At 66.8% G+C, this 13,050-nt stretch overlaps 1 protein-coding gene across 6 annotated transcripts; it reads right to left on the bottom strand.

The window, feature by feature from the left end:
- Nucleotides 1-32: 32 nt before the first annotated feature.
- On the bottom strand, nucleotides 33-12,826 carry CPSF1 (cleavage and polyadenylation specific factor 1). Of its 6 annotated transcripts, none has more exons than XM_069780218.1 (38): nucleotides 12,804-12,826; nucleotides 12,130-12,307; nucleotides 11,959-11,986; nucleotides 11,382-11,515; nucleotides 11,210-11,290; nucleotides 10,958-11,109; nucleotides 10,712-10,854; nucleotides 10,492-10,570; nucleotides 10,303-10,413; nucleotides 9,746-9,883; nucleotides 9,568-9,655; nucleotides 9,333-9,458; nucleotides 8,782-8,833; nucleotides 8,481-8,575; nucleotides 8,306-8,380; nucleotides 8,117-8,197; nucleotides 7,678-7,767; nucleotides 7,449-7,565; nucleotides 7,110-7,251; nucleotides 6,822-7,000; nucleotides 6,588-6,724; nucleotides 6,291-6,465; nucleotides 5,979-6,185; nucleotides 5,792-5,881; nucleotides 5,542-5,685; nucleotides 5,296-5,448; nucleotides 5,103-5,219; nucleotides 4,801-4,891; nucleotides 4,622-4,706; nucleotides 4,354-4,495; nucleotides 3,087-3,239; nucleotides 2,839-3,015; nucleotides 2,689-2,755; nucleotides 2,478-2,525; nucleotides 2,239-2,394; nucleotides 1,347-1,476; nucleotides 825-963; nucleotides 33-168 (listed from the first exon to the last, which is right to left on the bottom strand). In XM_069780218.1, exons 2-38 carry the CDS (start codon nucleotides 12,271-12,273, stop codon nucleotides 121-123), a joined length of 4,314 nt encoding a protein of 1,437 aa, XP_069636319.1. In that variant the 5' UTR covers nucleotides 12,274-12,307; nucleotides 12,804-12,826; the 3' UTR covers nucleotides 33-120. The 6 variants fall into 6 exon arrangements, with proteins under 6 accessions (XP_069636319.1, XP_069636318.1, XP_069636321.1 ...); XM_069780217.1 differs by having other exon boundaries at nucleotides 9,746-9,839; nucleotides 10,492-10,631; nucleotides 10,712-10,858; nucleotides 12,804-12,824; XM_069780220.1 differs by lacking the exons at nucleotides 11,959-11,986; nucleotides 12,130-12,307; nucleotides 12,804-12,826 and having other exon boundaries at nucleotides 10,712-10,858; nucleotides 11,382-11,511.
- Between the last annotated feature and the right edge of the window lie 224 nt (nucleotides 12,827-13,050).

Below are 13,050 nucleotides of genomic sequence, written 5' to 3'. Positions count from 1 at the left end.
CCTCCAGGAACGACACTGAGACACCTACAGGGCGGGTTTTTTTCGGTTTCTTTATAAAATTGTCAGTGGGGGGACACACGCACACGCACATGGGGGGAGGTTGGGGGGCACGGAGCCCCCTCAGAAGTGAGCCGTCACCCGGTCGATCTCCAGCAGGTCCTCCAGGATCTGTGGGGGGAGAAGGAGGTGTTGGGGGGTGTGTGTGTGTGACCCACGGTGTGTGGGGCAGAGAACCAGGGCGCGTCTTTCTGTGGGGCACAGTGTGTAGGGAGAAGCCATGGGGCAGGGAGCCCTGGACGTGGGGCACAGGGTATAGGGCTGAGAGCCCAGGATCTGTGGGGCAGGGAGCCCTAGATGTGGGGCACAGGGTATAGGGCTGAGAGCCCAGGTACACGTGCATGTGGGGCAGGATCTGTGGGGCAGGATCTATGGGGCAGGGAGCCCTAGATGTGGGGCACAGGATATAGGGCTGAGAGCCCAGGCACACATGCATGTGGGGCAGGATCTGTGGGGCAGGGAGCCCTGGACGTGGGGCACAGGGTATAGGGCTGAGAGCCCAGGCATATGTGTGTGGGGCAGGATCTGTGGGGCAGGGAGCCCTAGACGTGGGGCACAGGGTATAGGGCAGAGAGCCCAGGCACACATGCATGTGGGACAGGATCTATGGGGCAGGATCTATGGGGCAGGGAGCCCTGGCACCCGTCTGTGAGGGGCACACGTACACGTTGGGCGCAGCAGCCAGGACAGAGTGCCGTGGGGTTGAGGGGAGCCTGCCCCACACCCCCCTGTCCCGTACCCCAGCCCCACACCCCAGCCCCACTGACGATGTCCGGGGTGGTGCCGATCTTCTTGGCCAGCTCGCCGCGTTCCATGGTGCTGAGGTAGAGGTACCGGTTGAGCAGCTCCCCGTCCAGCACGTTGCGCACCGCGTTCTGCAGGATCCGCCGGTCCACGTGCAGCAGCCTGCCGGTGAACGCGGCACGGCTGGCACCGGCAACCGGGGCACCCGAACCCCTCGGGGACCTCCCCGTGACGGCCCATGGCGGTGGGGCAAAAGCCGGTGCGGTGGGGACGGTGTTTCCCAAGGGGCTGCACCCCGGGAACTGGGGACGAGGTGTGGGGCTGGGGATAAGGCACGGAGCCAGGGATGAGGTGGGGGACATGGACGAGGCGTGGGGCTGGGGAGGAGGCGTGGGTCGGGACCATGCCATGGGGCAGCCGTGGGACGGGGCTGTGCCGTGGGGATGCGGCTGAGCGGTAGGGATGGGGCTGAGCTGTGGGTCGGGGCACGCTGTGGGGCAGCTACGCCGTGGGGCAGCCGTGGGGCAGCCGTGGGTCAGGGGTACCTGAAGGCGCGAGGGTTGAGGCCGGCGTGGTGGGGCAGCATGGTGCTGAGGGCGTTCTGCAGCATCAGCAGCCGCCGGTACGTCTTCTCCTGCATGGGCAGCAGCAGCCCGATGCCCCCATCCAGCGTGGCTGCAGGGAGAAACAGGGGGGTCGGGGGGGGTCTCTGGGGGGGTCCCGGGGGTCCCCAGGGGGGTCCCCAGCCCCCCCCAGTGCAGCGTCCCTGCAGGCAGCGCAGGTGGGAGGGTGCTGCTCCTGCGGCACTGGGAGCCCCGGGGCGGGGAGGGGGAGTGGGGCCCTGCCCGCACCCTGCACCCCAAATCCCAGGGCCCTGCCTGTACCCCAAATCCCAGGGCTCTGCCCGCACCCTAAATCCCAGGGCCCTGCCTGCACCCCACACCCCAAATCCTGGGACCCTGCCCACACCCTCCACCCCAAAACAGGGTGTTGCCTGCACCCTGCACCCTAAATCCCAGGGCCCTGCCTGCACCCTGCACCCCAAAACAGGGCCCTGCCAGCATCCCAAATCCAAGGGTCCTGCCTGCACCCCAAAACAGGGTGCTACCCACACCCTGCACCCCAAATCCCAGGGCCCTGCCTGCAGCCTGCACCCCAAAACAGGGTCCTGCCTGCACCCCAAAACAGGGTGCTACCCACACCCTGCACCCCAAATCCCAGGGTCCTGCCTGCACCCTCAATCCCAGCGCCCTGACCCCCAAATCCCGGGGCCCTGCCCGCACCCCAAATCCCAGCACCCAGCACCCTGCCTGACCCCAGCACCCCTCATTTTGGGGGTGTGTGTGTGTGTGAGGAAGATGTGGGGGTACAGAGGGGGTGCAGGGCTGCTCCAGCGCCCCAACCCCCGGGGGGGCTCCCCCAAACTCCCCCCCTCACCGAACCAGGTGATGTGCTTGTTCTCCCAGGCGCTGGTTTTCTTGTTGGGGCCGTCGGCGGCCCCACGGCACGGCGTCCTCCAGAAGGTGTTGACGTGGGCGCCCACGTGGAAATCGGCGCGCCGCAGCAGCCGCATCCCGCCGAAGCTTTCCTTGGCTGCCGGGGTGGGGGGACGGAGACGGTACGGCACCGATCCGGCGCCCGGTGAGCCCCCCCTGACCCCGCTGCCAGCCCCTTACCTTCAGGCAGGTACATGTACACCAGGAGGTTGCGGTCCCGGTCGGACACTGTGGGGAAGACGGAGGTTTGCTGGAGAGCCAAAAGTGCCAGCGTTGCCGGATCCCCTCCCAAAACCACCTCTAAACTCCATGCTACCCACGGGTGCGGGTCCGGCAGCGCCAGGAACAATGCGGCAACGCCGGGAACAACGCAGCAGCGCCGAGGACGTACCCAGGAATCCCAACTGGGTGCTGTCCACCATGAAGTCAACGCTGTACACCTCCAAGGGCTTCGCGTCCTGCGAGGAAACAACACCGGCTGAGCCGCCGCTGCCGAGCCGCCGTGGCCCGCGGCGACGGGGGCGAGGGCGCCGGTCGTTACCCGGCTAACGAGGGAGAGGGTCTTGCTCTCCTCCTGGTATCGCAGCAGGGAGATGCTCTTCATCAGGTCGGCGGCCAGGATGAAGTTCTTGACGCTGATCATCTGGTGGATGTAGAGCTGGGTGTCGATGAAGGCCATCCCCGTCAGGTCGTTGTCCTTCAGGCTCCACAGGAAGATCTGCGAGGGGCAGAGGTGACGCCCCCGGCCCCACGGTGGTCCCTCATGCCCCCCCCAGGCCCCCTCCCCACCTTCTGGCCGATGGCCGAGACGAGGTAGCCGTTGCAGTGGCAGAGGGCGGTGACCGGACCCTTCTGCTCCTTCTCGTACAAGACTTTGAACTTGTTTTTGGTCAGGGGCTGCCCCGGCTCCGGCACCACCTCGATGATGTCCATGATCAGGATCTGGGCGAGGGGGACGCACATGGTTTTGGGGGGGGGGGGGGGACACGGACGACACGACAACACACAGGAGCTGGGACACCCCCCAAAACCCACCCGCAGCCCTTCGGAGGGCAGAGGCGTGGGGAGAGCCCTGCCTGTGCTGTGGGAATCCCTGGGTGTCCCCCGAGACCTCTGTGTGTCCCCCGAGAACCCTGGGCATCCCCCTGGACCCATGGGCATCCCCCAAGACCCCCGTGTGTCCCCTGAGCACCCTGGGCATCCCCCAAGACCCTCAGGTGTCCACCGAGACCCCTGGGCATCTCCCAAGACCCCTGTGTGTCCCCCAGGACCCCCAGGTGTCCACCGAGACCCCTGGGTGTCCCCCGAAAACCCTGCATGTCCCCCAAGCACCCTGGGCATCCCCCAGGTGTCCACCAAAACCCCTGGGTGTCCCCCAAGACCCCTGTGTGTCCCCCAGGACCCCCAGGCATCCCTCTGGACCCCTGGGCACCCCCCAGGACCCCCAGGTGTCCACCAAGACCCCTGAGCATCTCCCAAGACCCCTGGGCATGTCCCCCAGGACACCCAGGCATCCCCTTGGACCTGTGGGCATCCCCAAAGACCCCTGTGTGTCCCCCAGAACCCCTGGGCGTCCCCCAGAACCCCTGTGTGTCTCCCAGGACCCCCAGGCATCTGTCTAGACCCGTGGGCATCCCCCAGGACCCCCAAGCATCTCCTGAGCACCCTCGGCATCTCCCAGGACCCCCAGGTGTCCACCAAGACCCCTGGGCATCTCCCAAGACCCCTGCATGTTCCCCGGGCCCCCCAGGCATCCCCTTGGACCCGTGGGCATCCCCCAAGACCCCTGTGTGTCCCCCAGAAGCCCCAGGTGTCCACCAAAACCCCTGGGCATCCCTCAAGACCCCTGTGTGTGTCCCGGGACCCCAGGCATCCCCCTGGACCTGTGGGCATCCCCCAAGACCCCTGTGTGTCCCCTGGGCATCCCCCAGGACCCCCAAACATCCACCGAGACCCCTGGGTGTCCCCTGAAGCCCCTGGGCATCCACCGAGACCCCGGGTGTCCCCCGGGAGCCTCGGGTATCCCCCAGGACCCCCGCGCGCGCCCCCCACTCACCCGTCCACGGCAGGTCACCTCCTCGCCCTGCATCAGGCAGGTGCCGACGGCGATGTAGCCCTTCAGCCCCGACACCGTCTCCTCGCTCTTCAGGGACACCGTCTTCATGCAGGTGACGTGCTCCCACTCCTCCAGGTCGATCCTGGGGGGGGATAGAGGAGCAGGATCAGACCCAAAACCCACCAACCACCACCTGAGGGTGAAACTGGGTCCCTGGAGGGTTTTGGGGGGGGACAGACCCCCCGGCACGGCCCCCCACGGTGGTTACCTGGTGTTGGGGATGGTCTCCCAGCTCACCGGGGAGATGAGCTGGATGGAGAAGGCTTCCTGCTGCGGGTGGATGTAGCGTTCGTCTGCGGAGAGGAGCGGGGGGGACAGGGCTCAGACGGGGGGGGTGTCCCCAAACTGCCAGGGGAGGGGAGACAGGGTGGGACGCGCCGGACTTACCCCGCTCGATGCTCTCGAACTCCTTCTCCTCCCCCGTCATGCGAGGGATGCGGGTGCAGGGGTTGATGACGCTGGTGGCCACGGCGTAGACCTGCCAGCGACGCCGGTGTCGGTAACGGGGAGGGATGGGGGGGACACACACAAACGCGCGCACCGGGAAAGCCCCCCACCCACCCCCTTGTCCCCGGGGATGGTGGCACTTTGGTGGCTTCCAAAGCGGGACGGGGGATGTGGCTGGGGTCCCTTTGGAGGAGGAGGAGGAGCGGACCCCCGGCACGGCACGGTACGGCACGGCGCGGTACCTTGGACTCCACGTGATAGGCGACGTAGTGCGTGGTGCAGCGCAGCGGGATCTTCCGTACGGGCCACGGCGCATCGTAGGAGAGGTAGGCGGGCAGGACGCTGATCCGCAGCTCCCCCTGTCCCGGCAGCCCCCCCCACGAGTCAGGGCGGCCGGGACCCCCCCAAAACACCCCCCTCGCCCCCCGTCCCCACCTGTCGGTTGAAGTAGAGGAAGCCCTTGGGGCAGTTGATGTTGTGGAAGGGGGCGAAGGACTCGACGGAGCCGTCGATGGTCATGGGGTGCAGGCGCAGGGCCCCCCGGGACGTCACCAGCAGCCAGTGCGGGGAGGGGCCGCAGATAAAAACCTTTGGGGGGGGGGTATGACACGGTTACCAGGGGACCCTCAGCAAAACTGGGGCAGTGGAAATCGGGGGGGAGATCCAGCCGGTCGCTCTCACCCCTGAGTATCCGTAGATGTCCTCGAAGTAGCGGAAGCGAGCGACGCGGCCGCGGGGCCCCCCCGGCTCCTCGCCCCCCGCGCTCTCCGGCTTCTTCTTGGACTGTTTGAGCTTCTTCTCGCGAAAATTGATGTTGTGGGGGACCTGGGCGGGCACAGATGTGGCAGAGAAAACTGTGGTCAGAGGGTGGTGGGGCGGGGGGGGAGAACCATGCCAGCACGGCTTTTGGCAGAGGCTCGCCGGCTCTCACCTTCTTAAACCGGACTTTGAGGTTGCTCTGGCCCAGCTGGGAGTCGTGGCTGAAGGCCTCGTAGATGAGCAGCTCCTGCTCCACGTGGACCTGCGAGAAGGCGAGGGAGGCTGAGCCACCGGCATTCTGCCAGCAACCCCAGCGTGTCCCCCCCAAGGCCGTCGTCGTCCCCCCGGCAGCCCCTCACCAGCAGGTACGGCCGACTCTGGCGATTGCCCAGCGCCACCAGCAGCACCTCCTTCACCAAGGGCAGCTCTCCCTGCCGCGTCACCTCTTCTTTCTTGCCGTCCCCTTGGGCGGCCGGTTGTCCGAAAGAACTGTCAACCAGCACCCGCTGCCCCATCGGGAAGTTCTTCACCAGGAACACCAGGCGCCAATCCGGCAGCTGGTAGATCTGCAGCACGGCAAGAGGTCGGGGGGTGGGTACGGGCAGAGGTACGGGCGGGGAACACGGCAGCAACGGGCGGGCGAGGGTCCCCTCGTCCCTTCGCGGTCTCACCTCCATGGCGCCGTTCTCCCGCACCAGTACGCACCAATGGGTGGGCTCTGGTTTATACTGGTGGGGATCCCGGTCAGCGGAGGGGAGGCTGCTGCGACGCGGTTCTTCCTTAGCCGGGCTGAAAAGAGCCCCCGAATCTCCGTAGAGCATCTCCTCCTCGTCGTCCACTGTGTCGCTGCGCCCCGCCAGGAGAGAAACGCCGAGCCGTCATGTCCCCGTCCCTCGAGGGGACGCCGGGGGGGCGACGGCTCGGTCCCCAAACCCCCCCCTGCGCCCCCGAGAGCGCCCAGCACCCACCTGATGTCCTGGATGAGGGTCTCTGCCTCCGAGTGGGTGCGGAGGGAGAGCTCATCCCGGGCGCTGGCCGCCCGGCTCTCCGTGGTGAACATCCCGCTGACGTCCCGGTAGAGGCAGAGGGCGATCACCTTGGATTGCTGGTGACACCGGAGAGGCGCGGAGCTACCGGGGGGCTGCCCGGCACTGCCAGCAACGCCGGGACGCCTCGGGGAAGGGGCGGTTATCAGCACTCACGTGGTGGAGCTGGGGTTTTTGGAGGGTGAGGCGGTGGGTCCGGCCCCCATACGTGTCGCTTTTCAGGACGAACATGGTGACCTGCCCCTCGGCGCTCATGATCACCACGAAGGGGTCGGCGACGGCGCAGTGGACGATTGGCGAGCCCAAATCCACCGGGATGAAGTGCAGCTGGTTCACTGCAGCCGGGGAGAGGTAAGGGGGATGGAAAGAGGGGGGATGGAAAGAGGGGGGGTGGTGTGGGTCCCACAGCACCCACGGGTGCCCCCCACCTCCGCCGGCACCCACCTCCTTCCAGCAGCCGGATGCCCAGCGGCGACACCTGGACGATGTAGCGGTTCTCGCCAATGTTGCCGGCGAAGACGGTGGGACCCTGCGTGGCAAAGCCGCTGGTGTCCAGCTCCATGATCTCCTGCCCCGTCTGCAGGATCTGAGGGGGGGGAGACAGACACGACACCCACGAGGTGAGACCGAGCACCGGAGCCGGCGCGGCACCCAGCGGGGCACAACCGGGAGACGGCGGCAACCATCCCGGCCGGCGCAGCACCGCGCCGCCGGGCCCTTTGCCACCACGGCACCCCGGTGGGCTTCCCGAACCACGACGCCGTCCCCAGCCGGCAGCCGCACCATGGTGGAGTCCTCGCGGCTGAGGATGAGGAAGCCGTGCCTCTTGCCATCCTCCTCGGGGGGTTCGGGAGGAGCCGGCTCCTTCTCAGCGTTTTCCCCTGCGGCGTTTTCGTCCGGCTGGAAGGAGAAGCCCTGGTGACGCTCGGAGAAGGGGGGGGAGATGGGATGGCGACATCCCCCGGGGCTGGGCAGGGGGGGGACGATATACACAGCCACAACGGCCACCGACCTCCTCCTTCTTCTGGGGCGCGATGACGGTCCACATGTCGTAGCAGCCCGGCAGCTCGAAGGTCGTCACCACCTGGGGTCGGATGCTTTTCTGCGGGCGAGGGGGCGAGAGGTGAGGGAGGGAGCGGGCGGACGCCGTGGGCAGGGACGAACCGTGGGCTGTGGCTGGGGCGATACAGGCAGCACCCAAGGCTCCGGGGCAGCCCTGGTTTTTGCCCAGCCGCTGCTGTGGCACCGGTACCTGACCTGCGGCGGACGCTCCTCACCGGGGCAGGCCTTTGCACAGTGCTGGGGGCTGGAGGTGGGGGGCACGGCTCACATGGGGATGGGGTCAGGGGGACACGGCTCGCACGGGGATGGGTTTCGCATGGGGAAGGGAAGGGGGAGACCCTCGCGTGGGGATTGCTGTAACCCCCCCAGCGCCGGCGGCGCGGTCTGACCTGCAGGACGGAGAGGGCTCCGTTTTTGCCGTAGCCGGAGCAGAGCACGATCTCCAGGTCCGGTTCCGGACTGCTCTGAAACTGGGATGGGGAGAAACGGCCGCTGTCACCACCCTCCCCTGCCCGCCCCGGGGCCGCAGGCAGGAGCAGGCAGGGCTCGGGGGCTGCCCGTCCCTCGCCGGGACTCACCTCCTCCGAAAGGAACGCCGGTTCCCCCATGGCGGCATTGGCGCAGGGGCCGATGTTGAGGATGCTGTCGCAGACCTGGAGGGGAAAGGACGAGAGGGACGAGGATGCGAGGAGGGGGTGACACGGGGAGGGAACGGGGGATCAGGGGGGTCGGGGTGTCCCCGCGCAGAGGTACCTCAAAGGAATAGGTGGCGAGCTGGGTGCCTGACTGCGCCTCGCTGCCATACACCTCGATCTCGTCCACCTCGTCCTGCGGCGCCGATTTCCCTCCTGGGCGGTGGCACAGGGACAACCGCGTCACCCCCCTCCCCATCACTGCATCACCCCCCCCCCGCCACCCCTGTCCCTCCCTGCGGTGACAGCGGGACCCCGCTTCTCCCGTAACCCTCTGTTTCCCACCCCAGTGAGGGTGGGGGGGATGAAGCCCCCAGTGTGGATCAGGGCTGGGGGGGGGCATTCCCGGTGCTGGCACCCACCTGCCCAGGTCCCTGAGGACTCCGACCGCTTCTTCTTCACCGGGGGCTCCTCCTGCGGGGGACCAGAGAGCTGGGATCCCCCCCAAACTGTCCCCACCAAGGCCCCAGCACTGGAGCTGGGCTCGGGGAGCCGGGATGGGGGGCTGGGGGTGGGAGTGGGACCCAGGATGGGGGTTTGGGGGACCCAGAAGGGAGGTTTGGGGACCCAGGAAGAGGGTCTAGGGACCTGGGGGGACCTGGGACAAGGGTTTGGGACATGGGAAGGGGCTCTGGGGCCCCGGGATGGGGGTTTAGGGACCCAGGGTGGACTGAGATGGGGGTTTGGGACCCAGCAAGGGGGGCTGGGGACCCGGGATAGTGGTTTGAGGACCCAGGATGAGGGTCTAGGGACCTGGTAGAGACTGGGATGGGTGTTTGGAACCTGGGAAGGGGGTCTGAGGCCCCGGGAAGGGGGTCTGAAGACCTGGGGGGGGACCCGGTTTGGGGCCCCGGGGCTTGGTGACTGAGGTTTTGGGGCCCAGGAAGGTGTTTGGGGTTCCCTGTGACCTCACCTGCCTGTCGGCCGCCTCCTTGCCCCCATTGGCGGGGGTCTCCTGCAGCTTCTCGGTGTACTTGAGCAGCAGGGAGTTCCCCAGGCGCGACCCCAGGAACAGGTACCCCGGCTCCATCGTCACCATCTGCCAGGGAAGGGGGGGACACGGATACAGTGGGGGGACGATGGGGAGAGCCCTTGGCTGGGGGGGCACACACAGGGGTCCCCATCTTCCCGACCCCCCCGGGGCTTACGCAGGTGGTGAGGACGCTGGCGGCCGCCTTGTCGAAGTGGAAGGAGCGGACGCTCCTCATCCCATCCGTGATCAGCGTCAGGACGTAGCTGGGGACAGAGGGGACATGGCAGGGACGCTGGCACCCCCGGCGGCGGGGACACCAGCCCCCCACCCACGGTGGCCCCCCCCCAGCTTACATCTCCCCTCCTTTCAGCGAGATGACCATCTTGTCGTAGGAGATGAAGGTGGCCTGGGCGCAGTCCAGCGTCACCTTCACCCCCTCCTGCACGCCTGGGGGGAGAGGGCGGCTGAGAGCCCCCGGCCCAGCCCCAAAACTGGAGGGGGGGGGCTGGAGGGGAAAGGGAGGAAGGGAAGGGAGGAAGGGAAGGAAAAAAAGGAAGATGAGAAGGAAAAAAAGAAAAAAGGGAAGGAGAAAGAGAAAAAGGAAAAAGAGAAAGACGACAACAAGGAAAAACAGAAAGAAGACGACAAGGAAAAGAGAAAGAAAAAGACAAGGAAAAAAGAAAGAGAAGAGAACAAAGAAAAGGAGCAAGAAAAGAAAGAGAAGGAGCAGAATGAGGAGGAGGACGGGAAAGACGAGAACAGGAAGGAGGGAGAAGGAGAAAGAGAAAGAAAGAAGGAGGAGAAAGAGAAAGACAAAGAAGAGGACAACGAGAAAGAGAAAGATGAGAAGAAGAAGGAGGAGGACGAGTAGGAAGAAGAGGAGGAAGAGGACGGTGACGGCGGCCCTTACGCAGCGGGAAGACGGTGGTGCCATTGGTGAGGCTGTTGAGGGCCACCCCATAGGGGGGCACGCTCTGGTTGAGGTACAGAAGCGAGTTGACGGCGAAGATCACCACCCCTCCTGCCGAGACAAGAGAGACGGCCGGTCACCGCCGCGCCGTCGCCGCGCACGTCGCCGCCGCACCGCGCCGTCGCTCACCGATGGGCTTGGGGACGGCCAGCGCCTGGGTGCAGTCGAAGGGCAGGTTGCTGAGGGACCAGATGACGGGATGGACCTTCTGCATGATGTTGAGGGAGATGGCCACGATGCTGCAGGTGTCCTGGCGCACCGCCACCCGCCTGCGCGGGGGGACAGGGGACGCGTCACACCCCCCGGGGGACGCTGCGGGGGGGGTCCCCCGGGGACGCGAGGGGCTCACCCCGGCCAGGTCTGGTTGGGCTCGAAGAGGATGAGGAGGGTGGGCTCGTAGTAGCCGTAGAGGAACTGCATGTCGATGATGTTGAGGAGCTTCTCGTCCAGCTCCCGCACGTCGATGATGTAGCTGGGCAAGAAGCTGGACTTCTGCCTGGCAGGGGGTAAAGCAGGGGGGGGAAACGGCTCAGGAGACCCCCCCAGCACCCACAGGTGGCAGGGGAGGGGGGTCTGAGGACGGGGGGGTGCTCACCCCTCTCCCACCAGCCCCTCGTGCTCATCGGTGAGGGTGTCGCGGCGGAAGGGCAGGACCACCAGGCGGGTGCCGTAGATCAGCATGACGGCGCAGCGCCCGTCGGGGTCCACCCGCACCCGGGGGATGTGGACGTTCTGCACGAAGCCATCCTGCGGGACGAAACGGGGGGGAGAAGGCAGAAAGGTTTTGGGGGGATCCCTCCCCCCCCAATAGGAGGGAACCCCCAAATCTCCCGGTATCGGCACCCACCCTCAGCTCCGGCTCTTCGAAGTAGTGGAGGGAGAGGGTCTTCAGGTCGTGGGTGCCGGGGTCGTACTCCACCACGGAGAGCTGGAAACAGAGGGGGGTGACGGGCGGGATGGGGCATCCCCCTCCCCCAAAAAAACAGCCCCCCGGGGGGTCGGGGGGCCTCCCAGCCCACCTTGGCGTCCTTGAAGCTGAGGAGCAGGGCGTCCCGCTTGGCCCCCGCCAGCTGCACGCTGGCCATGGACATGACGTTGCCGAAGAAGGAGAAGGAGGCCACCAGCTCCAGCTTCTCCTTGTGCCCTTTGCCTTCTGCGGGCGGGAAAGAGCAGGCAGGGCACGCAGGAGGGGAAAGGGGGGGGCACGGCAGGGGGGGGAAACTGCCCAGCCCCTGCCAAACCCAGCTGGAGCCCCTCGGGGGTCGTCACCCTCCTTCGAGTCCCGCATCACCCCCTCCTCGCAGCTCGCTGTCACCCCCACGTCGGCCAGCGACCCCGTGGAGTAGGAACTCCCTGCCTGTGTCCCCTCCCCAAAACAACCCCCCTCGACTCCCCACGGCTCATCTCTTGTGGGGAGGAGGGCTGTCTCCAAACCGGGGTCTCCCCACTGTCACCCCCTCAGTCCCGGAGGGTCGCTTGGGGGGGACGGGGACAGCACAGGGACACCCCCCAAACCCTAAAAGGGGGGGATGTCACCCCTCCCCCCCAAAAAAAAGCCTGGAGGGGGGGTCACCCCCCAGCTCCCGCCTCACCTACCTACGTTCCTGTCTCCTTTAGCAGCCGTCTGCATAGGAAAGCGAAGAGAAGCATCAGCCCGCCATGTATGTAACACACCCCCCCTAAATTTTGGGGGGTTTTTTTGGGGGGTAGGGCCATCGGGAGGTTTGGGGGGCCTTTTTTTGGGGGGGGGGGGGAGGCGGGCGTTACCTCACAGTCATGGTTGAGGCGATAAACGTAGAGCTGGGAGGTACCAGCCACCACCAGGTTCCGCTCGGCGTTGGAGAAGAAGTTGCAGAACATGGAGAACTCCAGCCCCGTGGGGGGGTGGGCTTGTTTGTAGACGGCATACATCTTCTCCCTCTGCTGGGGGGCAGCCCCCCCCCCCCTTAAAAAAAACAAACTACCTCCTAGGAAGCAAAATCAGGGATCTCTTGGGGGGCTGGGCCCCCCCCTTCGAGGGGCCCCGGCCCCCCAAGAGATCCCTGATTTTGCAGAGGGTCTGCACTCCCAAAAGCTTTCGACCCCCCCCCCCCCGGCTCCTCAGCCCCCCCATCGCCCCTCCTGGCCCCCCCATCTTCCCCCAATCACCTCCTAGCCGCCCGCCCCTCATCCCTACAGGCTCCACACCCCACCAGTTCCCCCCCAGTTCCCCTCCTAGCCCCCCCCCCATCCCTACAGGCTCCACACACCCCCAGTTCCCCCCCCAGGCCTTTCAGACCCAGGCCCCCCCCATCTTCCCACACACCCCCGGGCCCCCCCATCCCTCCCCACACCCCCAGGCCTTCCCCACACCCCCATGGCCCCCCCAACTCTCCCCACACCCCCCAGAACCCCCCCATCTCCCCCCATCCTCCATCTTTCCCCGCCCCGTCCCTCACCACCGCGCTCCACACGCGGACCCGGAAACTGGGCCGAGATGGTGGGCGCCTGCCAGCAAGAAACCGGAAGCGCGCGCTAGAGAGGCGCGGAGAAGGCCGCGCTGGGCCGCCGGCTAACGAGCGAGGCGGTCCTCCAGGGGAAGAGGGAGTGGGGGACGCGAACTCTGATTTTTGGCATCGCAGTACCCCGCCCCTCCCGCCTGCGCCACCGCTGTCGTCTATGGCCCGATCCCAGGGCGGAGGGGGGGGG

Source organism: Haliaeetus albicilla, chromosome 3 (assembly GCF_947461875.1).
Source record: "Haliaeetus albicilla chromosome 3, bHalAlb1.1, whole genome shotgun sequence".
Classification (NCBI taxonomy): Eukaryota; Metazoa; Chordata; class Aves; order Accipitriformes; family Accipitridae; genus Haliaeetus; species Haliaeetus albicilla.
The sequence above is the reverse complement of the archived record's forward strand: the minus strand, read 5'-3'. Positions and strand labels throughout refer to the sequence as shown.